We start from the raw sequence: 23,095 nt of genomic DNA, 5'->3' as shown, positions 1-23,095 counted from the left end.
ACCTTATAGTCCATTCATCCAGCCCATACTTCTTTAACTTGTTGGCAAGAATACTGTGGGAGACCGTGTCAAAAGCTTTGCTAAAGTCAAGGAACAACACGTCCACCACTTTCCCCTCATCCACAGAGCCAGTTATCTCATCATAGAAGGCAATTAGATTAGTCAGGCATGACTTGCCCTTGGTGAATCCATGCTGACTGTTCCTGATCACTTTCTTCTCCTCTAAGTGCTTCAGAATTGATTCCTTGAGGACCTGCTCCATGATTTTTCCAGGGACTGAAGTGAGGCTGACTGGCCTGTAGTTCCCAGGATCCTCCTTCTTCCCTTTTTTAAAGATGGGCACTACATTAGCCTTTTTCCAGTCATCCGGGACTTCCCTGGATCGCCATGAGTTTTCAAAGATAAGGGCCAATGGCTCTGCAATCACATCCGCCAACTCCTTTAGCAGTCTCGGATGCAGCGCATCCAGCCCCATGGACTTGTGCTTGTCCAGCTTTTCTAAATAGTCCCGAAACACTTCTTTCTCCACAGAGGGCTGGTCACCTCCTCCCCAGGCTGTGCTGCCCAGTGCAGTAGTCTGGGAGCTGACCTTGTTCGTGAAGACAGAGGCAAAAAAAGCATTGAGTACATTAGCTTTTTCCACATTCTCTGTCACTAGGTTGCCTCCCTCATTCAGTAAGGGGCCCACACTTTCCTTGACTTTCTTCTTGTTGCTAACATACCTGAAGAAACTTTCTTGTTACTCTTAACATCTCTTGCTAGCTGCAACTCCAGGTGTGATTTGGCCTTCCTGATTTCATTCCTGCATGCCTGAGCAATATTTTTATACTCTTCCCTGGTCATTTGTCCAATCTTCCTCTTCTTGTAAGCTTCTTTTTTGTGTTCAAGATCAGCAAGGATTTCACTGTTAAGCCAAGCTGGTCACCTGCCATATTTACTATTCTTTCTACACATCAGGATGGTTTGTCCCTGTAACCTCAATAAAGATTCTTTAAAATATAGCTAGCTCTAACCTACTTTCCCACAAATTATATTAGCCCCAGAACCTGACTAATCTTCCTAACTGTCTAGCACATATTCTTACATTTATGACAGACTGTATAGACTGAGTGCAGTTCAAAAGGCTTGTACACTTGATCTGTATTCATGTCTGTATGAAACTGTTAACTAGGGTAGACACTTGTACTGTAGTGTTCTGCAATCTCAGTTAAAAAAGTTGTTCGGTTTCAAAGCTACTCGTGGACAATCTTGATTGGAACCTTTTGCAAAACAAGGACATGAACCGTAACTCTGTGACAACCTTTAAAGTACATACGCAAACATACAAGTACACTTCCTACTAATTAGCTATCCAGTTTCAGGAAAGGGTATATTGATTTGGGTCGTAATCCAAGGGAAAAATCTGTGGGCTGCTTATCACCAGATCTTTGCTCCAACATTAGCAGCTTTCAGCTCAGTTATTGGTAATGTTCGCCGCGGAAGTTAACGCTGCAAATGCAGATGAAGCAAAGGACAGACTCAACTATAGTTTTTTCCCCGCCTAGTAGCGGGCAACCCAAACTTCTGGAAAATAGAAAGAGACAGTTAAAGATACCGATCCAACATAGTTACTTGATGTCACCAGAGGACTCCCAGGTGGCCAGCTCAGGATCTCAGTTGACTCCCTTCCAGGTGTCTTCAGCTTTCGGAAAGCAGTGTGATGCAGGAGATGGCCATTTTCTCCCATTTCTGCTGGGTGTTTCAGCTTGGTTCCTTTTCTTGGAGATGCTGGTGTGGACCAATCAGATGTTGATCCAGGCCTCTGGACATTTTGAATCTTCAGCAACCAAAATGAGAGGTGTCCTCTCTCCCTGTATAGTTATCACCTTTAGAGTTCTTGCAGCTAGGACTGGAATTTTCCAGTCTCTCTGTGCAGCACATCTTCTCACACCAGCTTGTGTAAGACAAGTTAGGCCATAGCTGTTGCTACAACCATCTTGGGACATACTGTGAACACCAGCTAAATTGCTCCAGTCAGCAACTTACCTCTTCAAATCGCTTTCCATGGGTCCCGCTGCCTGCTGTGCATCCTTTGGCCACCTTTGCAGTTATGCTTGCTCAAGTTGCAGTTTCTACATCCGTGCTCTGCTAGCTGCTAAAATATCCAGTTTAAAGTTCATATAGTTATACAAAGAGCCTCTATATTCTTTGATGCTCTTTTAATTTGTTTTAGCAGTCTATTGCGTAATGGAAAAATCACTTCAAGAACTGTTGTTTTCCAGCAGGGCAGAACAGCTGTATAACTTTTCCATTTCTCTTCTTGTTTTAACAACAGCGATGGGGCCACTTTTATATGAATGAGTTGATGCCATGCATTATTAACCAAACAGTTACATTTCTGATTATTCCATTCTGTGATCAAGTGTGCTTACAAACACAATTTTTGGTTTCAGTTCCTTTTATTTGCTCCCTCTTTCAGGACAGGTATATTTCACTAACTTGATAGTTTAAGCATGCTTGAGTGCAGATATTCACCCTACTTGTTCACTTCGTCACTAAGCTTAGGAATCAGTATGATTGCAACCCCTTTTTCTCCCTAATAGGATTGCTCATGAGATAAACCCTGTCATTAAAGTTTACAATATTTTGCCCAAACCTGTATCATTTATAGCCGACTTCCCTTTATGTGTATAACTTTTAATCAGAATATTAGAGTCCATCAAGTTCCCTGTTTTTCAATACTGTATCTGGCAACATCATATATCTTAATGTTTCGTATTCATTTTTTGTTCATTCAAAGATGGTGAAACTCCCCCCGCCCCCCCAGTTGCCTCACCAGTATGTTCTTGTGAAAAGCTGCAGCAACTCCAAGTTTCCTCAGGCTATCTGAAGAAATCATGCCTGTTAGACCTGGAGCTTTTTCTCTGATTCCTCTGTCCTGTCTATTCTAAACAGCCTTGTTGCCTGGAAAATTCATAATAGTGACTCAGACTTCGGGCTCTTCATTGCTACACTGGTTTCAAAGTGACCTGAATGTGCACAGGATTAGACCCTTCCAGTTAGCTGTGCAAAAAGCCTGTCTAACAAGGTAATCAACAGACATTTTGCATGAAAGAATGGTAGGATCACCTATCTATCTTAAACCCAGATAGGTATATTAAAAAATAATATTAATAATTGAACAGATTGAGGCACTGGACCTCTGCCCAACGAGGTTTAAGCTACAAGTAGTATTTGAATTATACATTTTAACAATGCCAAATAGTGTTATACAAAAAATGTTTTTGGATAACAGATCTTGATATTGTAATAGAGCTTTTATTGTTGCGCATATCACTTCGTTTAGATACCAAAGTACTTCTTAAAAAACCTTGAAATGAAAGTAGTGTTAATCAGGAGCACGATACCCTAGATCAGTGTTTCCCAAACTTGGGACTCCGCTTGTTCAGGGAAAGCCCCTGGCAGGCCGGGCCGGTTTGTTTACCTGCCGTGTCTGCAGGTTCGGCCGATCGCGGCTCCCACTGGCCGCGATTCGCTGCTCCAGGCCGATGGGGGCTGCAGGAAGTGGTGGCCGGTACGTCCCTCGGCCCGCGCTGCTTCCCGCAGCCCCCATTGGCCTGGAGCGGCGAACCGCGGCCAGTGGGAGCCGCGATCGGCCAAACCTGCGGACACGGCAGGTAAACAAACCGGCCCGGCCCGCCAGGAGCTTTCCCTGAACAAGCGGTGTCTCGAGTTTGGGAAACACTGCCCTAGACAGTAATAAAATGTAATTTGATGTTTTGCTCCAGGTATTGTGATGTGAATGTTGACTCTTTATAAGTGTGCTCCCACTTCAGGTTTTTGGTATCTTGAGGTCTTGAAATAAATCTTGCCATTGAGGGGTGTGTGTGTGTGTGTGTGTGTGTGTACTGTGCTCTGTTGTTTTTAGTTTTCAGTCTTTGGTAGCTGTGCAACCATTCTAAGGCTGCTTCTGAGTGAGCAGGAATAGGGGTGTATTAACAGGAGTATTGTATCTAAGACACAGGAGGCTGTGGTGGATTAATGATTTTGCCGCCCCTAGGCCCAGAAATAATTGCAGCCCCGCCCCCCACCCCCCCCCGCCAAGCTCACCTCACCTCCGCTCCGACTCCACCTCCTCCCCTGAGCACGCCTCCGGGTCCTGCTTCTCCCCACTCCCTGCCAGTGCTTCACAGCTTCACGAAGGAGGGGGGAAGGGAGGGAGGGGGACGTGGCACGCTCAGGAGAGGAGGCAGGACTGGGGCTGGGATTTAGGGAAGGGGACCAATGGGGCAGGGAAGGGGCGGGGCCGGGAGTGGAGGCCTCGAACCGGCACCAGGGGAAGCAGCCTCTGGCTGCTATTATAAATTTGCCTCCCCTGCAAATTTGCCACCCTAAGCCTAGGCCTTGGTGGCCTAGGCGATAATACGCTGCTGACAGGAGGTAATTGTCCCACTCTACTTGGCACTGGTGAGGCCTCAGCTGGAGTACTGTGTCCAGTTCTGGGCATCACACTTTAGGAGAGATGTGGATAAATTAGAAAGAGTCCAGAGGAGAGCAACAAAAAGAGGTTCAGATTAGAACATCTGACCTCTGAGGAAAGTTTAAAAAAAAAAAAAAAAACCAACTGGGCATATTTAGTCTTGAAAAAAGAAGATTGAGGGGGGATCTGTTTAAATCTTCAAATATGTTAAGAGCTGTTATAAAGAAGACTGATTGATTGTTCTCCTTGACCACTGGAGATAGGACAAGAAGAAATGGGCTTAATATGCAGGAAAGAAAATTTTAGGTTCGATATTAGGAAAAACTTTCTAACTGTAAGGGTAGTTAAGATCTGGAATAGGCTTCCAGGTTGTGGAATCCCCATTATAGGAGGTGTTTAAGAACAGGTTGGACAAACACCTGTCAGGGTTGGTCTAGGCTTCTTTGGTCCTGCCTCAGTGCAGGGCGCTGGAGATGATGTCCTCTCGCAGTCCTTGCCAGTCCTATGGTTCTATGAAAGCAAAAAAAAAAAGCTACTCTTCTGGCTGATGTGTGGGAAAATAAGGCAAGACTGTTTGTAAAGAGATGTACTAAGCAACCAGAGTACTTTAAGATTAAGATTCATAATTTTAGAACTTCTGTTGTAACCAGGGAGTCATAGGGCTGGTTTAAATACAATCTGGAACCAAAATAACTAAATTAGTTTGAAGACACAAGGTTGGTTAGTCAATATATTTTATTGGACCAACTTCTTTTGGTGAAACAGGCAGGCTCTCAAGCTACACGGAGCTCTTCTTCTGGCCTGGGCTAACAAATTGGTCCAATGAAAAATACTACCTCACCCATTTTTGTCTTGCTAATATCCTGGGACCAACAACACTGCAAACAATGGAATAAATCAGTGTAACACTTCTTTGGTGCAAGTTTGTGTATGGACACTTCAATCAAATAATACAATTTGAAATAACTTAATTGAATAATGAGAATAAATTAGGTTAAATGGCAAAAGACCCTCTTAATCTGAAATCCGTGTCTACATTTTAAAGGTGTGAATTAAAATAATTTGATTATTTGGATTCCACTTTGTTCATAGATAGGTTATTAGGTTTTCAGAAGTGTCACTTCGGAAATTCTTAAAACAATATTAAACCTGTAATACAATAGGGACATGAGAGGTGAATTGGTGGATGGACTGACAGTAGTGGGGGCTTGATTCTATTCCATCTGTGTCCGTTGTTTTCAATTTGTATAGGATTGAGTTTATAGGTATGATTACTACAAAACACATCCATTCTGGCTTTCAAATAAATTACTGGCTATCCTCTTTATTTTTTTTTTCTTTTTCATTCTCCCCTCTCTCCCATTTCCATCTGTGTTATGACTTCCTTCTTAATGCAGCAAAGGAAAAATCTTGAAAATGAACAGTTTTATTTAAAAAGGTACCATGTTTCTTAAGTTCTTGTTTTGTTTGAACTTTGGTTTTAATTATTTCCTAACTGAGGCATTTTAGTACCTAAAGTTATATCTAGTGTTATTTGTCTGTTTCCAAAGTAGATATTTTGGATGGAGATGGAGGGTGGTTTTGTTTTGTTGCGTTTCTACTGTTACATGTGTTGAAAGTCTTCTTAGAAGCATAGGAATCAGAGCTGCTGTTTAAGAGATTTGAGAGCATGAATTAATTTTCTGAAATATACCCCTACTTTCTGTAACTGGTAAATATCGTAGTGAAGTGCAGAATCTTCCTTGCATAGTTGGTTTTGAGTCCTGATGCCTGTTTGTTTCCAAACAGAATTTAAAATTAGTCAGAGAGAGAGAGTGAAATGTTTTTCTAAACACTTATTTCTGTAAACCTGGCACTTTGTTGCTTTGGAAGGGAAAACATAAACATCTTGTTGAACTCAATGCATTTGTGATCCAAGAATTTAAGTGAAAGTTTTTACATAAATGTTGCATAAGCTTTCAGTTCGCCACCCTGTGCTATTTTGCAGTATATTGCACACCGGTATCACACCTTTAGAAAGAGAAATGGGTTAGTGATCCATGGACTCACTAGTTGAAATCCTAGCTGGGTAGATTTAGCTCCCCATCCTTCCAAAGTCTATTTCCAGGCAGCGCAGGTGAGACCTTAACCCTAGATACTCCAGTGGCAGTTCTTGCAAGAACACGTTTTTGACTTGTGCCAAAACCCTTTCCTATTCCCTCCATGTGTGAATCAGTTATTGCCTGTCTCTAGGTGATCCTTGACCTAGACGTGGCCGCATTTCAGCTGGGCTATCTGTTTGTTAGTTTATGAAGTTCTTTGGGATCCATCCAAAATATCTCCTGAATGACGGTTGTTACATATAATAGACTAAAACCAAATAAACTTAAAATAGCTTTAAAATATTTTACAATCTCTTTTTTGAAAAAGGTCCGCCATCCGGTCATCTGTGTCAACAACCATGTATTCTGCTCCATTTGTATCGATATGTGGCTGAAGAACAATAGTCAGTGTCCAGCTTGCAGGATCCCTATCACCCCTGACAATCCCTGCAAGGAGATTATAGGTAAGGGCCTGTTAGCCACTGAAATAATGTTCCAATATTTGCTCATAGATGAGACTCTTCCTTGGTGAAAACATGCCCTAATGTTTTCCATACCATTTCTTAGGCACGTTTGGAATAATTATTTATAGATATGGGGCAACACGTTTTAAAACACAGTGACTAAACAGGTGGTCTGACTTTTCAATGAGCTTCCGTGGGCTTCAATAACTGTCTTTGAAAGTCTTGGCAAGAGAGTGTAATTATTGGAAATAGGTAGGATGTACAATGGTTCTGTCCATGTATTGCAACCCCCTAACCCAAGGAGAGAACACCTAGCAGGAATGCCAGCTAGTTCCATACAGAGGCTGACTAGACACTGTTTTTCCGGAAAACTCTCCTGAAGTTGAGTCTGAGTTGCAAAATTTGAATGAGGGACCTGCACCTCCCAAAATTTAACGTTCTCATCTGGGTTTTTTGTTGAGACTCATCTCTACATGTTTCAATATTTAGCAAGCGTACTTAATAAATAAAGTAGGCTTGATTACTAATCCTCTCTCAAAATAAGTAATCTTTCTAGGTAATTGTAGGTTTGATTTCCCCATCCCCAGTGGATTCTAGTGGTACAGTTTTCTTTAAAACAAAAATAGGAATCTAAAGTCACATGGAGAAAAATGATGTATTTTATTGACTTTGGATTTGGACTGAAAAACAAACCCATTAATAACGCTGTTTATCTTGCATTGCTGTAGGAGGAACAAGTGAAAGTGAGCCCATATTTAATCCTACAGTCAGAAAACATCTTCGTAAAACCAGACTTGAACTGCTCCACAAAGAATATGAGGTAACAGCAAAGATGAACAGCTTGTTATGTACAACTCTTCTCTTTAATTTCTACACTTTTTAAGAAAAGTTTCATTTTGAATACACACTAAAACTCGAATTTATCTCTTAATATTTTTTTTTTAGTGTGGATTTTAGTGTGGAAATCAGTGTGGATTTAAGATTAGGACATAATTTGAATTTCAGTGTGGATTCATTTCCTAATCTAGACTTCAAGGTGGGAGTTCAGAAGAACTTGGCATTGAGGCTTACCCTGCTCCCACTGAAGTCAATAGGAGTTTTATTAATAACTTCAGTGAGAGCAGGATTTAGGCCAAGCACTTAAAAAATCCTTCCCATAGACTTTAGTCCCTTCTCCGCACGCACGCACCTTCATGTGACTTATAGTATTTTTAATGCATTATTCTTAACTTGTCTCTTCCTGCTGCTGCACCCAAACAAGCGTGTCTGTGCCTCGAGGCGCAAGAAAGTGGGCTTCTTCTAAAGAAATCCCTCTTGGCTATGAAAGAAAAACATTTCTTGGAGAAACACTGTCAACTTGCATTTTTGACATGGACTAATTTTTTTGAAAAAATGTACAGAGTTCTTCTAAAATGACAAAACACTCAGCAGATCTCTCTGCTCCCCTGCTGCGTGAAAGACCTCCTGTGAACAGGGGAGAGTCGGCAGGTCTGAGAGCAACACCAGGTATGCCTGGGCCTATGCTTTCTCTGCCCGCCTCTGTTCACATGGTTGCCTACTGCCTCCTCTTCAGATTTTGTGAACCTGGTAGGAGGGGTGCAGAGATAAATGCTCCAAGTTCTAAACTCTTCCCTGAGACCTGTGGTTTTGTCCTCATGAGGGAATAAGAGGAGGCAGAAACAGGTGTGCTTCATCAGCTCCCAAGGTCTTTGGAAGAGCCCTGCTCCCAGTGGAGCCCTGCAACTTGTTGGCACTCGACTACAAGCGTTGGGTCCGTGTCAGGTGGGAAATCAACTGGACCTTTTTGGGTCAGGTCAGCTCTCCTTTTCCTGCCCCTGGGGTCAGCGCAGGGGTTGCTGCATGCTGAGGAGCCTCTCACTCTGCAGCCCACGCAGTGCAGCAGGGACTGGCAGCCAGCAGGAGCAGGGTATGGAGCTGTTCCTGCGCTGACCCCAGGTAGGAAGCAGTGGCAGTTACTCAGGTTTGGGAGGGAAGGGTCGAAGGCAAGTTTGGTCAGAAGATGACGTAACCTTCTTGGGTCGGGTGGGCTTGGGCCTGGATCGAGCCTGAAAGTTAGGTCCGAGCAGACCTCTAGCCAGGAGATCCCTAATATGCCTGTCGGATCACCCCCAAATGTCATTACACTTGAGAACTGAAGGGAATAAATCTCCAAAACTCAATGAATAGTTTATCTGTCTAAAACACGGAGGATTCAATGCAGAAGATCAAGTTACATTTTTTTTTTTTCATTTATGAATCCCTGTAAGACCTAGGTTTTTATAAGTCTGTGTCCTCCTGTAGCCTTACTTTCTACAGCAGTTAGGCCATGCAAGCATGTGTGTGGTCAGCAGTATAGAGAGCACATGAACAGTTATTGCCAAGGGATCAGGCACAAACAGGCTTTCCCATAACCCTCTTCCTTCCCCCACCCCTCCAAGTGTTTGTTTTTGGCAGCTTATGGAAGTTGAGATTTTTTCCCCCACACACACACATTCTTGTCTCCAAACATGCAGCTCAAGACCTTTTTCTATACCTTGGTCTCTCATAAGATCTCTTCCACATTTCTCATTCTTTAACAACAGCAAATGAGGCAGCAACAGTCCATGTGAGCGCACTGTGTAGAGGCCGGGCCTCCCAAAATGTGCACTATAAGAACGCTTTGCTATGTAAAGTGTCCAGTTCACATATAGTCTTATGCGTTTGCTATATATAGTCAGAGGGAATTCCTCTGCCCATAGCTGAAATCCAAAGCTACACTCCAGAATGCAGCCTTCCAAAACCTGCCCGGGCGTCAATCCATCGGTGCACTTTGAAAAACTCTGTAATGAATTCCTTGCAGGCAGGGCACCCATGCTGGTGCCCAGAGGATCTGTATACATAAAGCACTTAGAGAATTAAGTCCCGAGGTAATAGCAGTTAATTTTTTATCTTTTTCTGGTTTGTTGCATTCTTGTGCTTCCTGGGTTTGTAACACTTTCAGGATGAAATAGAATCCTTGCAGAAAGAAGTGGAAGAACTAAGAGGTAAAAACCTTGCCTTGGAAGCGCAGCTGAAAACGGTTCTGGATCCTGGGGCCTTGGCTCTGTGTAACACAGATGAAGAAAGTCATCAGCCTACAGATGAGGCGAGCCGCGCTGGCCCAGAAACTGTAGAAGAATGGACCAAGAAACTTAAAGCTGCTAATGATCTATATGAGAAAGTGAAAGATGATGTGGAAAAGTTAAAGGAGGTACCAAATGTCTGCTTCTCTACTCACATAGCCGTGTAATTGTTTCATGTTATTCAAATAGGGGCCTGGGGCAGTCTAACCTTTTGAGTACTTCATAGCTCCAAAAGGAAGAGAGAGAAAAGTTGAATTCTTGTGACTATTGGCGTATCGTAGTATTTCTGCATAGCAGGTGCCTGATGCTTTTGCTTGTTGTAGTCCATCTCACATGTGACTTTTTCAACTTGTCTGTCATCCCATGGCTCACTAATTGGATTATACTAGCACTTGTTTTCGGTATTGAGGACCAGAGTCTTCCGGCTTGCAACAATTTATAGAATATATCTATTTTGCCAAAAACAGCCCAGTTGCCTTAAACCGATTTTGCACTGTTGCCCTCCTTGCTAGCTCATGTTTTCGATGCAGTTTGCTGAGACAGAGTAACTTGACCCTTTGATATAAAGACCTGAAGAAGAGCTCTCTGTAGTTCAAATGCTCGTCTCATTCACCGACAGAAGTTGGTCCAATAAAAGATATGACTTCACCCACATTGGCCCTTGGAGCTAAAATAGACCAGCCTTAGCATGTTTAGGACCAAAAGATCCTGTACTGGAAACTTTTTTAAACTTACTCTGCACTCCCTGCAGTATTTGGGACTTATTTTGTTGATGCTTTTTAGGTTTCTTGACTACAGCGTAAAACAAAACTTGTGATTTGGAGGGGAAGAGAGACTAAAAATCAGGTGAAAACAAACTTAAATATTGAAATCTTGTAAAACACACTCTCAAGGGCAAGGAAATTTGCCTAAAGCAGTTTGAATAAGAATGAAATTTCAAAGTTAACTTGAAGGACAAATTGAGGAAACTTAACTTGCATTTATTAAAGATGCTACCTTTAATTTCTTCTGTTTTTAATCTTGCATTGCCTCCTGGAAATTGAAGCTTTAGCATATTTAGGACATATTATCATTTTTTATGGTATTATTACGAAAGATTTATACCTTCTAAATGCTACAAAGATTCCCAGGGCCAAATTCTGCTGTTATACCAGTATAAATCCAGGACAGTTCCATCGCCATTGATGGAGTTGTTCTGGATTTGCATCAGTGTAATTGAAAGCATATTTAATCAGAGCCAAATTCTGCTTTCAGTTCCGCTGATGCAAATCCAGAACAACTCCATTAATGGCAATGGAACTGCCTTAGAGTCAAACTGGTGTAACAGCAGAATTTGGCGTTTGGAGTCTTTGCAGTATTTAGAAGGCATCAATGCTTAGTACTAATATTGAAAGAAAACAAACAAAAAAGTAGCAGATTGTTCAGAGTCTGGTGCATAACACAAGGAACGGAGGAAGAAGGGCTTTTTGATCACAAACTTTATTTATTTCAGTCACGATTTTAGCATTATTTAAACTGTGTAAATACCTCCATTTAAGGTTCCCAAACTTGGTTCGCGGCTTGTTCAGGGTAAGCCCTGGCGGGCCACGAGACATTTTGTTTACCTGAGCGTCCGCAGGTACGGCCACTCACAGCTCCCAGTGTCCAGGGTCTGCGAACTGCGGCCACTGGGAGCTGTGAGCAGCTGTACCTGCGGACGCTCAGGTAAACAAAGCTTCTTGTGGGCCGCCAGGGGCTTACCCTGAAGAAGCTGTGAACCAAGTTTTGGGAACCCTTGATTTAAGGTTGTGAATCATAAGTCTGCTGGGTTCTCAGCGTTCTTTCCAATTTATCAAGATTGAGCAGTTTTCAAAGTGCAAGGAGTTTCTTCTCCATGTTTTTAGGCCTTAGCCTTAGTTTGGAGACTTGGGGGTTGTGGGGGGATGTAGTTGGTCTAAAAACATTGCAGCAGGAAAACTTCTCTTGACATGAAGTATCTTGTTAACAAGACTGTCCACTGAACTGAGAAGAAGACATTGACCTCAATTCAAAGAGTGAGCGAGGCAATAAATCAAGAGTCTTAAACTTAACATCATGGCAGCTATGCAGAAGGAAGACGGCAAGTAGTTTGTCATAAAGGATTTACATCCATAGGATAACTAAGCTTTTTTTTTTTTTAGAATCAGAGCAATCTTACTCTAGTTTGGAGGGGAGAAAAGCTGTTCAGCATTAGTTTTGCTGATACCTGCACATTGTAATGTTAATGTACTTAAAGTATTTAGTCATGTGAAAAAAAAACATGGAATTGCCATTAGTACATCCGCTTAATGACTCTCTCTACTAACGAACATAGCTCTGTTTATTTCCCTAGATAGGAGCCTTGCAGTGTATTTTGGGGATATAAATAAAAAATGTCTGTTCTCTATTCAGTTTTGTGAACCATTTCCCCGGGTAATTTTTAAGTGGTGTCCCTGTCTGAAGGCTATTTCCTAGCTGCAGTTTTCTAATGCTGTCTCTTTAAAAAGCAGAAACAGCTTGTCATATAAATATTATAAGCCAGTTCTGTTTTACTCTATACTTAATTATTTTTTACCTTTTTTTTGTTTTTGTTTTTTTTTAAAGACAAATAAGAAACTGAGTCTGGAAAATGGTGGCCTTGTGAGAGAGAATTTGCGACTGAAGGCTGAAGTTGATAGTAGATCACCTCAAAAGTATGTAAACGTTTTAAAAGCTACAATATTTTATTCATAGACCATCTTTAACTGTTGTACAGCCTTAGCTTAAAATTAAAGTAATGTATTTAGTGTTGTGTATATGGCTTGAATATGAATTTGGAGTTTCCCTGTCGACAGACCTGGGTGTCCACTTCAATCTTAGCAAATACATGTAATGTACGATCTCTGTAGTATCACCATTGTGTTACCTGGGCGGTACTGTAGGACTCAATGTCAGCTTTCCTTTTCAAGAAATTTCACTTCTCTTTCAAGCTGGCATCAGACTCTTTCGCAGAGGGGGCGGGATTATTACCAAGTGCCCTGCAGCACCAGGTAGTTTCTTTTGGTTTCTATAGCATGTGCCTGAGTTTTTTGTTCAGTCAAAACTCTGCAAGTCAATGAAAGTTTTCCATGTGAGTAAACTGCGCAGGATTAGGCCTCTTAAGTAGCAACTTGTCGCTGACTTCCACTGTAAATTTACCATTTTAAACCATTAAAAGTTGAGGACAATGACATCAAAAGGTAGAGATTGTCAGGCAGACTGTGCTTCTCTGCTGAGGTGTCTATCCCGTGCTCATCACGGAGGCACTACAGGAAGCGTTTCTTCCGGTTCTGATCTCTTTGATTCTTTAAGTCCGATTCTGACAAGTTTGACACCAGTGTAACTCCATTGACCACAGTGAAGCTATTCCTGATTTCATGTTCAGGATAACTAAGACTCAGGCCAGAGACACTTTCAGTACTGTGTTTTGGTTTGTTTTTTCTTCCCCTTTCCTGGCTTTGTGGTGGTACAGGATAGGTGAGTGAGCTGGTTTCCATTGTGGCTCACACATCAACTAAATTATTCACCAGGATGAAATCCTCCTCTAGGTAGAGAGCCTGCACAAAGCCTATATGTCACTAAAGCCTGAGAATGGACTTCTGCATGCACAAAGGTGAATTTTGGCCAAAAGTCTGATAATGTGTGGGACACAGAACACAGTTCGTGAGATGGGTTTTTATTTTTAGGGAGGGGGTCCCTCTTTCTGCCGCTCCTCTCCGTATCCCCGAAGGTCTCAAGATGAGTTTTCAGGGCTGGTAGTCAGCTGCAACTAAAAATATGGTTTTCTGAGCAAATCCTGGAGAAATAATTGAGATTCGAAACACTGGACCCCACAGTGCCACTTTAGGGGTTCTTTTCTTTGTTTTTGTATCCAGTACAGTGATTTATCTGAGCAATTACTTTCAGTGTGTACATAGATTTTTTCTTTTTTTTTTTTTTTTTGTATGCTGAATCCTCAGAAAACAGTAAGAAATGTGGGAAGCCAGCTATTGTTGCCTGTAATGGTGTCTCATTCCAATCTTAACTAAATATCTGCTTGAATCTGTTCCTTATCTTGCAGTATTACTGTTGTTTCTCCTTTTAAATCACACTGACGGAAGCAGAGCATGGAATGTAAATGATTAGTTTATGCAGTTAATACCTTTTATAGTTAATTTGCCCACAAAAAGATTTGCATTATCCCGAAGTAGAGGTCACCTTGTGAAACTCTCACTAGTGACAGGTTTCAGAGTAGCAGCCGTGTTGGTCTGTATTCGCAAAAAGAAAAGGAGTACTTGTGGCACCTTAGAGACTAACACATTTATTTGAGCATAAGCTTTCGTGAGCTACAGCTCACTTCATATCCGATGAAGTGAGCTGTAACTCATGAAAGCTTATGCTCAAATAAATTTGTTGGTCTCGAAGGTGCCACAAGTATTCCTTTTCCTCTCACTAGTGAGTGTTTTATCTAAATATTGCACCCCAAGTCATCTCAACTTGCTTAAGTTTTCAGCAAAGGAACCATTGATGGCAGCTGCATTGGAGATCTTTTTTTGGAAAGATCCATTTGCAATGTTTACTTTGTGCCTGTAACTTTATGGGAAAACACAACCTGCCTCTTCATTGGTTAATATAAAGCATTTCTTGTAGTGATGATATTAACGTCCTTTTTTGCAACTCACAAGTCCTGCTGAGGAATCTTACTAATGGCCTTAAAAAGAGTAAACTGGTAAACTCCACTGGCTAAGCTCCAAGGATCTAAAAGTAGTCTTGGGAGAAATTCATCTTGACCGTATTTACTTTCTACCCAAAGCGAGAGATGGAGCTGGCTATCCAGAGTATTCTGTATTTTATGATTAGTTAGATTCAAATTTGTTTTGACCGGCTCTATGTCAGCTTATTCGGTATCCTAGGTACTGAATATTTAATTCCTTCTCCTGCCAGTTAAAATTCCAGTCTGAGAAGCTTTCAGTAGCATCCAGAAGATAGTGGCATTAACACTGATTTCCTGCCCTTCTCCCGCCCCCCCCCCCCCCGGCCATTTTTATCTTGTGGTTAATCTTGCCATTTATTTTTAAAATTTGGACATTGTAACCTCTGAACTTTGGGTAAAAAATATTATTTTGTTTTAACTCTAAAACAATTTTTTTCACTGTTTTCTTCCTATCTATCTATCTATAACAAAACTTGGAAATATTTTAATTATTATAAACAAAACCAAAACTGCTTTGAGTCTTTCTAAGGTCAGTTGGATTGGTTTCCCACAGAGCAATCATGAAATTACATCTGTAATGTGTCAGGAAGAGTCTTGATATGTCCTGTAGAAAAATCAAAATTGTTCATTGTTGTTTGAAGTAGCATTCCAACTTCTCTAAACAAATTTCACTGAGAACTTCAAAATGTTCTTTGCTTTGGCTAACTTGATTAAAGATAGAAACTCATGTCAGCAGTGGACTTTTTTTTTTTCCAAAATTGGTAGGAATTTGTCTTCAAATACGGCAAGATTGTTCCTTATTCCTATAGATTCTCTACCTCTGCAGCATCCTCTTCCCCCTCCCTGCCCCCAAAGAAGTTGGAAAAGGAAATATTGTTTTCCTAGTTCAGTTGCTGGAGAACCAAGTGGCCTTGTGAATGAATGGAAGACTCCTAGTAAAAGGAAGTATGACAGGTTGCATTATGCACAGTATACAGTGGAGAATACATGTCCTTTCTATAGTTTCAAAACTGGACTCCCATCTCTCAGACTTTTACAGCAAGAGTGTTCTTGGAAGAGTACTCCGAGACCAACTGCTGTCTGCTTCCAGGAAAGACACCCTTCTTCAACAGCCCTGAGACCAGAGGTCTCCAGTATAATTATCTCCTGAGCTTCTGTGTGGTGGGACAAAGTTCTGAGGAAAATGTCAGTGCTCTAGGTGCAAAGGTTTTAATCTCCAGCAGCTGAGTCAGGACTTGCAAACCTTATGGTCAGTTTTATGGGATGCCTCAGAAGACCTCATTCTTCTTGCCTTGTGATACTCTCCATCCTTGGATGCAAACTGACTTTGTCACTTAATTTTTTGGAGAGGCTTTGCACACACAGTTGTTTTGGCCTCTCCAACCCTCTTAGGCCGAAAAGGAGGGTTCTTGTCAGATGACGTCCAGGTGGTTCTTGGAATCCAGCTAGCAGCCTTTTTTGCTTCTCTCTGGATTCTGTTTAAATCCTACTTCTATAGCTCAGAGAAAAACAACTCCACTTCGTGCAACAAATAAGGCTCAGCCATCCTTCGTGGCCTAAGGAAGACCGACACTCCTCTTGATCATGTGGGGAAGAGGCGTGTGTATGTTATGTGGTTGACTGCAGTAGATGAAAGGGGCTACTTTCCAATATTATGGCAATATATTGATTTTTGCACAAGTTCACTGTGTAAAATCTATAAGCATGTATTTCTCTTCTAGGTTAGATGGACTAGAGGTTGAACACTGCTCTTCCAGACTTTCTGCTGTGAACCGTCAGTGTCTGTTAATGGAAAGCAATGAATGATAGGCTCTACCCCAAATGTTCCTCACTGGGGCAAGGTTTCAACATCTGTGCAACTACTCTTGCTTCAGATTTCATAAAGCCACATGCTTGAGGGCTATTGTTTCTTGGCCTGTCCTTGATCCTAGTGGTCTTCTCCAGGCTGAGCAACCCATAGGAGGAGGGGATCCACTTGGGAATCACTTCCTGCATGATCTCATCAGGGCTCTGTCCTTCCAGGAGACTGTCTGGGGAAACTTGCAGGATGTTGCTGATGTTTCAGCATCACAGTTGCTTGTTGAAGCTGGACAAAATTTCACTGGTTCGCACACTATATTTGCCTCACTTCAGAGCTGTTTTCCTAATCCACCAGCCTAGACATACTGGAGGAGAGGTACCGTGTTTAATTTCCCCTGTTTAATCTCCAGACCAACAGTTTTCATCTCTCAATTCTTCAGATTATTCAGGCACAGTTATTGGGTTTACCTAAACTCCAGTCCTCTGGAGAACTGCTCCTCCATGTTTGAGAACCATTAAGAAGAGTCCAGGTACCTGCTCACCTGCTCTTCTGGCAGCTTCATCCATTCCTTGTTGTGGTGGCTGTTGGAAATATAATCTCCTAGATCAGGGGTCGGCAACCTATGGCACGTGTGCCAAAGACGGCACGCGAGCCGATTTTTTTTTTTTTTTGGCATGCTGCTGCCTGCCAGGTCCCAGCCACCGGCCCTGCTCAGCCTGTTGCCGAACCCAGGCCGGGATCCCGGCAGGCAGCAGCGTGCCATTAAAAATCCTGCCTGCCCCGGCCCACTCTTCTCTGCCCCCCGTGGGGGCAGGATGAAGAAGCTTGGTCCTGCCAGCTGCTGCTGCAGGGCAGGCAAGCTCCCCCCTCCCCCACCTCTTTCCCCCAGGGCGCTGGGTTCCTGCCCCGCCGCCTCCTCTCCCTCCCTGCTGCAGATCAGCTGATGGCCCTTGCAAGGGAGGGGGAGAAGCAGAGCCGCAGCACGCTCCGGGGAGGAGGCGGAGAAGAGGTGGGGATGGGATCTTGGGGAAGGGGGGTGGAATCAGGGCTGTGAGCCACTCTGGGCAGGGGGCTAGGAGCACCCCCAGGACCCTAGCCCACACTCCCAGCCCTCTTCCCTGACCCTTGCACCTCCCTACACACACACCCCAGCCTCCTGCCCTGACCCTTGCACCCCCCACATTCCCACCCCCACCCTGAGCACCAAATGGGAGCTCCTGCACCCCCCCCACATTCCCACCCCCACCCTGAGCACCAAATGAGAGCTGCCCTTGTAAGCACTTCACACCCAAACCTCCTGCCCCAACCCTGAGTCCCCTCCCTCATTCTAGCTCCTGGCCAGACCCTACACCCCAACCCCAAGCCTGCTCCTTCACCCCCCAGCCCTATGCTCAGTGCACTCCCACCCTCAGCTTAGTGCAGAGAGAGAGAAAGAGAATGGGCTAGAACCAGGGAGAGGGTAGGTACCCACTCTGTGTGGGCAGGGCTGGGATCCCAGACCAGCAGCAGGCTGAGCAGGGCCAGCAGCCAGAACCCTGGCTGGCAGGAGCTGGTGGACAGAATCTCAGACCGACAGTGGGCTGAGCAGCAGCGGGCTGAGCCGCTCAGCCCACTGCCAGTCTGGGGTCCCGGCCATCGGCCCCGCTCAGCCCACTGCCGGTCTGGGGTTCTGGCTGCCTGCCCCTTGCCAACCAGGGTCCCGGCCGCAGGCCCCGCTCAGCCCGCTGCCGGCCTAGGTGAAGGTGAACGGAACCCCAGGCCGTCAGCGGGCTGAGCGGGCCGGCGGCATAAGATCAGCATTTTAATTTAATTTTAAATGAAGCTTCCTAAACATTTTGAAAACCTTAGTTTACTTTACATACGACAATAGTTATATAATATGTAGACTTAGAGAGAGAGACCTTCTAAAAAACGTTAAAATGTATAACTGGCATGCGAAACCTTAAATTAAAGTGAATAAATGAAGACTCGGCACACCACGTCTGAAAGGTTGCCGACCCCTGGCCTAGATGGTGAAATTCCTTTTCGGAACCCCCTGTGATGAGGGTAGCAAAAGTATATATTCCTTCTCATCAGTTAGTCATTCATACCCAAGCTACATATGTCACTTTTAAAACCTTTCCTTGTAAATCAGTTCCTCTGGCCTCCAGTATTTTGTTATAGCTCTTACCAGAGCTCCCTCCAATTTCTCAACATCTTACTGTGTTCCAAAAACAGTTGTATCTATGTCCTATAGAGACCGTTAACTCCCTAACGATGTGGCCTACACGTGTATGCAGCCCAGCCTACCAATGGATGCACTGGCTTTTTTTTGTTTTTGTTTCCTTATTGCACTGCATGCATTTCTTATTTACTGTGCACTATTATTAAAAAGCCAGTGCAAGTGTTGTTTGGTGTCATTGCTTTCCAGGTGCCTCCTGTCCACTGAATATCTTTGTTCGAGGTGCATGGGTTTTTTCCCCAGACCAAAAAAAAAAAAAAATTCAAAGATAATCCTGTTTTCTGCATGTTTTAACATGAGTCCTTTAGTATTTCTCTTACAGCTGGTGTTGTGTTGCTACGTACAACATGATACCTGCTGGAACATTCGTACCTACATACAGGGTCAGAATGGCAATCTCAGAAGTTGTAATAAATTTCTCCTGGACATCATAGGGATCGCTTTATAATATCTATATCAACACAGTGGGCAGAGAGATTACTCCCAAGTATGGTCCTTGCTTCAGCCATTCACAGTGTGGATGGATTGCTGCTTTTGGTCACTGGGACCGATACACTGCGGTTGCTTATTATCTTATCTTTCCCAAGTTCTAATTTTTTCTCCTTCTTGCTTGCAGATTCCCAGTAGTCATCCACAGTGATGGAATATCAGTGCATGAAAATGAGACTACTCCCTTTCCTATCTGCCAACTCTCATTTTGCTAATACACTTCTAATATGCTCAACCCCTACACTGAAGATCCTCCCTAAAAAGTGAACATTCTTGTTCAGCTTCAAACCTTGGACCCTCCTCTGGGAAAGGGAAATTCCTCTGTTCCCATTCCCCAGTCCTCTTATAGTAAAGCGTTCCAGTGCCCAAAAGCATTCAGCCAGAGCTGGTGTAGCTTAATCATATAAGGATGAGACTCGCCCTGTAACGATCAAGAGTGGTTTCAGGAGTTAGTAATTAGACCAATTTACCTTTGAAGAAGAACATTTGGCCCATTTTTCACATTTATGTGTTAAAATGTCAATACCCAGCTATTAAGGACTGGTCAGTGCAGAGCACTAACCTTGCTTTCACTAGCCTCCATGCCACTTGGTCCTGTGATGCTCTAAGGAGTCTTATTCTTTCAAACGTAGCATCCCCTTTCCTCTTATTCTGTATCTTTCATGTTCATCCCACTTTCCATTGCCTGCCCCACTCGCTCACTTCTGGTTACACCCTGTCTTCTGTTGGTCTTGTGTTGTTTAGCCCCTTCTGTCACCCATATTCTATTTTTTTCTCCCTGCATTCCAGTGTCTCCCTGCTTACTTCCCTCTCCGTTTCCTTCTCTTCCTCTCTGCCAGGGACAGAAGAGGAGCTGCTGCTGTCTAGAGCTGTGGCAATGTAGCCTTCTGTCTTCGGGGAGGAGGTGCTGCTGCTGAGATGAGGGGGATAGTGTTACATCTCTTTGTGCTCTGCTCCCCCCCCCCCCACCCATGGCTGCTTTCTGCCACAGAGCAGCTCTTCTCCTCTCTCCTGCCCCTCACCCTCTGTGACTAGAGGACAGTTTGAGCAGAGGAGCTGCCTCACCTGCCTTCAGAGAGTTCACAGCAGCCCAATTAAGCCTCTTCTCCTCTCATCCCCCCCATGAATCAGTTCATGGACCCCCTCAAAATCTAGGAGCCCACATGCTTCAGAGGCCCTGATAGCTAGCCCCTGAACAGCTGCTATGATATTAATAATTCCAGTGTGGTTTAAGTCTATTGTCATGGGCTCTGCGGGCTTTTGTAGCATATGCACCACATCCCCTCCCTCACTCCACACCCTGTGAGAGATCCCTGTGTTTCATGGGTGTATATACTAGAGGGCTGTGGGACTAGTTGCTATTTTGATCTTGTATTCCTGGCTTGTCGCCTTGAAATCAAAACCTCCATGTTATTTTAGGTTTCAGAGTAGCAGCGGTGTTAGTCTGTATTCACAAAAAGAAAAGGAGTACTTTGTGGCACCTTAGAGACTAACCAATTTATTTGAGCATAAGCTTTCGTGAGCTACAGCTCACTTCATCGGATGCATCCGATGAAGTGAGCTGTAGCTCACGAAAGCTTATGCTCAAATAAATTGGTTAGTCTCTAAGGTGCCACAAGTACTCCATGTTATTTTAGTGCTTTGTATATGGTTAAAATACAAATGGCTTGTTTACTTTAGTAGTTTATTATACTTACTCTGTACAAGTTTAAACTATGCACGTACAGAGCTAAGGGCATAATTTGGTTTGCAGAACAATTATTACTGAGGTGATTTGGGAAGGAAAGAATTTAAGATGAGTTTGCTGGACTGGTAGTTAGAAAAGAATAAATTTTATTGACTTGAAACAAAACAGACTTGATCTGGAGTTAGTGATAGACAGTAAACGTGAGTCCGAATTGCCTTTACTTTTAATTGTCACTTTTCGGAGTGAGAACACATGTTTGAATCTCACTTTGATTTAAATATGACAGGACTACTGAAGTATAAGTTGCAGTAATATCTGCAAAGGAATGTCAGTTCTTGTTACTCAACAGAAATACTTACAGCTGGTAGCTTTTTGCAGAGGTAGGTGAGGAACTGGCTGTTTAACTTCTCATTGCCAACTTTGACTTGAAATATTTTGGGGGGATAAAACTTGACTGAAGAGAGAACTTGAGAGAGGCAGTGACTTTCTATATTTCTGTTGTGTGGGACCATGTGCATGGACCTCGTTAGGCTGTCAGCCTTCTACGTCTGCGGGGGGTCAAAGGATGAATTTGAGACATAGGAATAGTGTAGATACAGGATTCCTTTATGTTATTACTGTTGGTTTTTTTAACATTGAAAATATTGGAGACAGAGTCTCTCAACAAGCATTATCAAGTACTTGCCCCCAAAACATTCACATTGCATATCTGCAGTTCTGTTGATGAGTTTCTCATGATATCCACAAGCTGGAAAGTGATTCTCCTGAAAGCGTTCAAACCTATCTATATACTTGGCACACTGCCTTACAGCTCGGATGTCAGACTTGTTTTTTTTTTTTTTTTAATCTTCAGATCACAACTTTTTTATTAAGAAAAGTTTTATTTTATTTATTGTGTGGACAGTCACTAGAACCATGTAGAACTTTTCCTGGCCATGGAGTAATTTACTTAAATATTTGAACTAATATGGCTGGCTGGGGGAGGAAAAAATAGTATGGAAGCCTCGAAAATTTGGATTTTAAATGCACACCAGTCTCAAAGTAGAGATGGAAAGTTGCTCTATTACTTTGATGTTTCATTGCGGATGTCACTATTTGTAGGTGGTCTGTATGATGCTCCTTTTTCTAAAAAAGAAAAAAAAATTCCCAGTCACATCTCCCTACAACAATTAACATATTAGCAATGCTGCTTGCTTTTGAATGACAAACTTCATTTTTTCCTGAGGACACGTGTTTTAAAACTTGCACTTGAGAATACAGTGCTTTCTCTTGGTAAGCAAATCTGAAGTTGTCGCTAATGCCATTTGCATTAAATAAACATATTACACCGTTCTTCCATTTAAAAAAATTGCCAGGTATGCATATAAATGTAAAACATGTTTAATTTCTATGTTAAAGTGTCTGTTGCAACAATCTCTGGAAAATTTTGCTCACTCTGCATAAGCAATTTTTATTTCTCTCTGGTGATTACACTTTAGAGTGAGTGTGTGTGTGTTGCCATATCAGATGAGACACTGCATCTACTGTGCTACCTTATACAGTGGCCTCTACCAAAGTCTTCAGAGGAAGTAAAAATAAATACAGCACAGGCCCCCTGACCTGGGAAGCAGGGAAAAATCTTTCATGATCCTTGCAGTGCTCCGATAACTCACTATGGCATATCTGATTATCTCTATTTGAGTTTTGAAATTAAGGGATAAAACAAGCCAAGATATGTTGACATATTGTATTTAATGGAACATAGTGAACTTTAAATCTAGTCTGTTTAAAAAACAATGAGTGAAAAGTGGCATTGGGTATTCTACGTATCTGCGTCACCTGCCAATATATGTGGATTTACAATCTGTGTTAATATTTCTTTTTTTAAAACATTTTTCCCTCCCATGCTACTACATATGAAAGACCCACACCATGGGGAGAAACTGATTAACTATACCGGGAAAATGGTAAAACTGACTATACACAAAGTAAACAAAATTCAGATAGTGTTATTCTAGGTTGACTGTCTCCCTTTAAACACATGTAATAGTAAAGTTATTCCTTATTTACAAAGCAATGCATGGCTAAATATGGAAAGCTTGTCT

The 23,095-nt window shown here is 42.6% G+C and overlaps 1 protein-coding gene across 1 annotated transcript in view; it reads left to right on the top strand.

Moving 5' to 3' along the window:
• OBI1 (ORC ubiquitin ligase 1) overlaps window positions 1-23,095 on the top strand; it is a 32,626-nt gene that overhangs the window by 5,277 nt on the left and 4,254 nt on the right. The window contains exons 2-5 of the mRNA XM_073326799.1: window positions 6,869-7,004; window positions 7,733-7,824; window positions 9,985-10,233; window positions 12,707-12,795. Coding sequence (XP_073182900.1) covers window positions 6,869-7,004; window positions 7,733-7,824; window positions 9,985-10,233; window positions 12,707-12,795 — 566 coding nt within the window. The remainder of the gene's footprint in view (window positions 1-6,868; window positions 7,005-7,732; window positions 7,825-9,984; window positions 10,234-12,706; window positions 12,796-23,095) is intronic.

This window comes from Lepidochelys kempii, chromosome 1 (assembly GCF_965140265.1).
Source record: "Lepidochelys kempii isolate rLepKem1 chromosome 1, rLepKem1.hap2, whole genome shotgun sequence".
NCBI lineage: Eukaryota > Metazoa > Chordata > Testudines > Cheloniidae > Lepidochelys > Lepidochelys kempii.
Note: the sequence above shows the minus strand (reverse complement) of the source record. Positions and strands in the feature narration are given on the sequence as shown.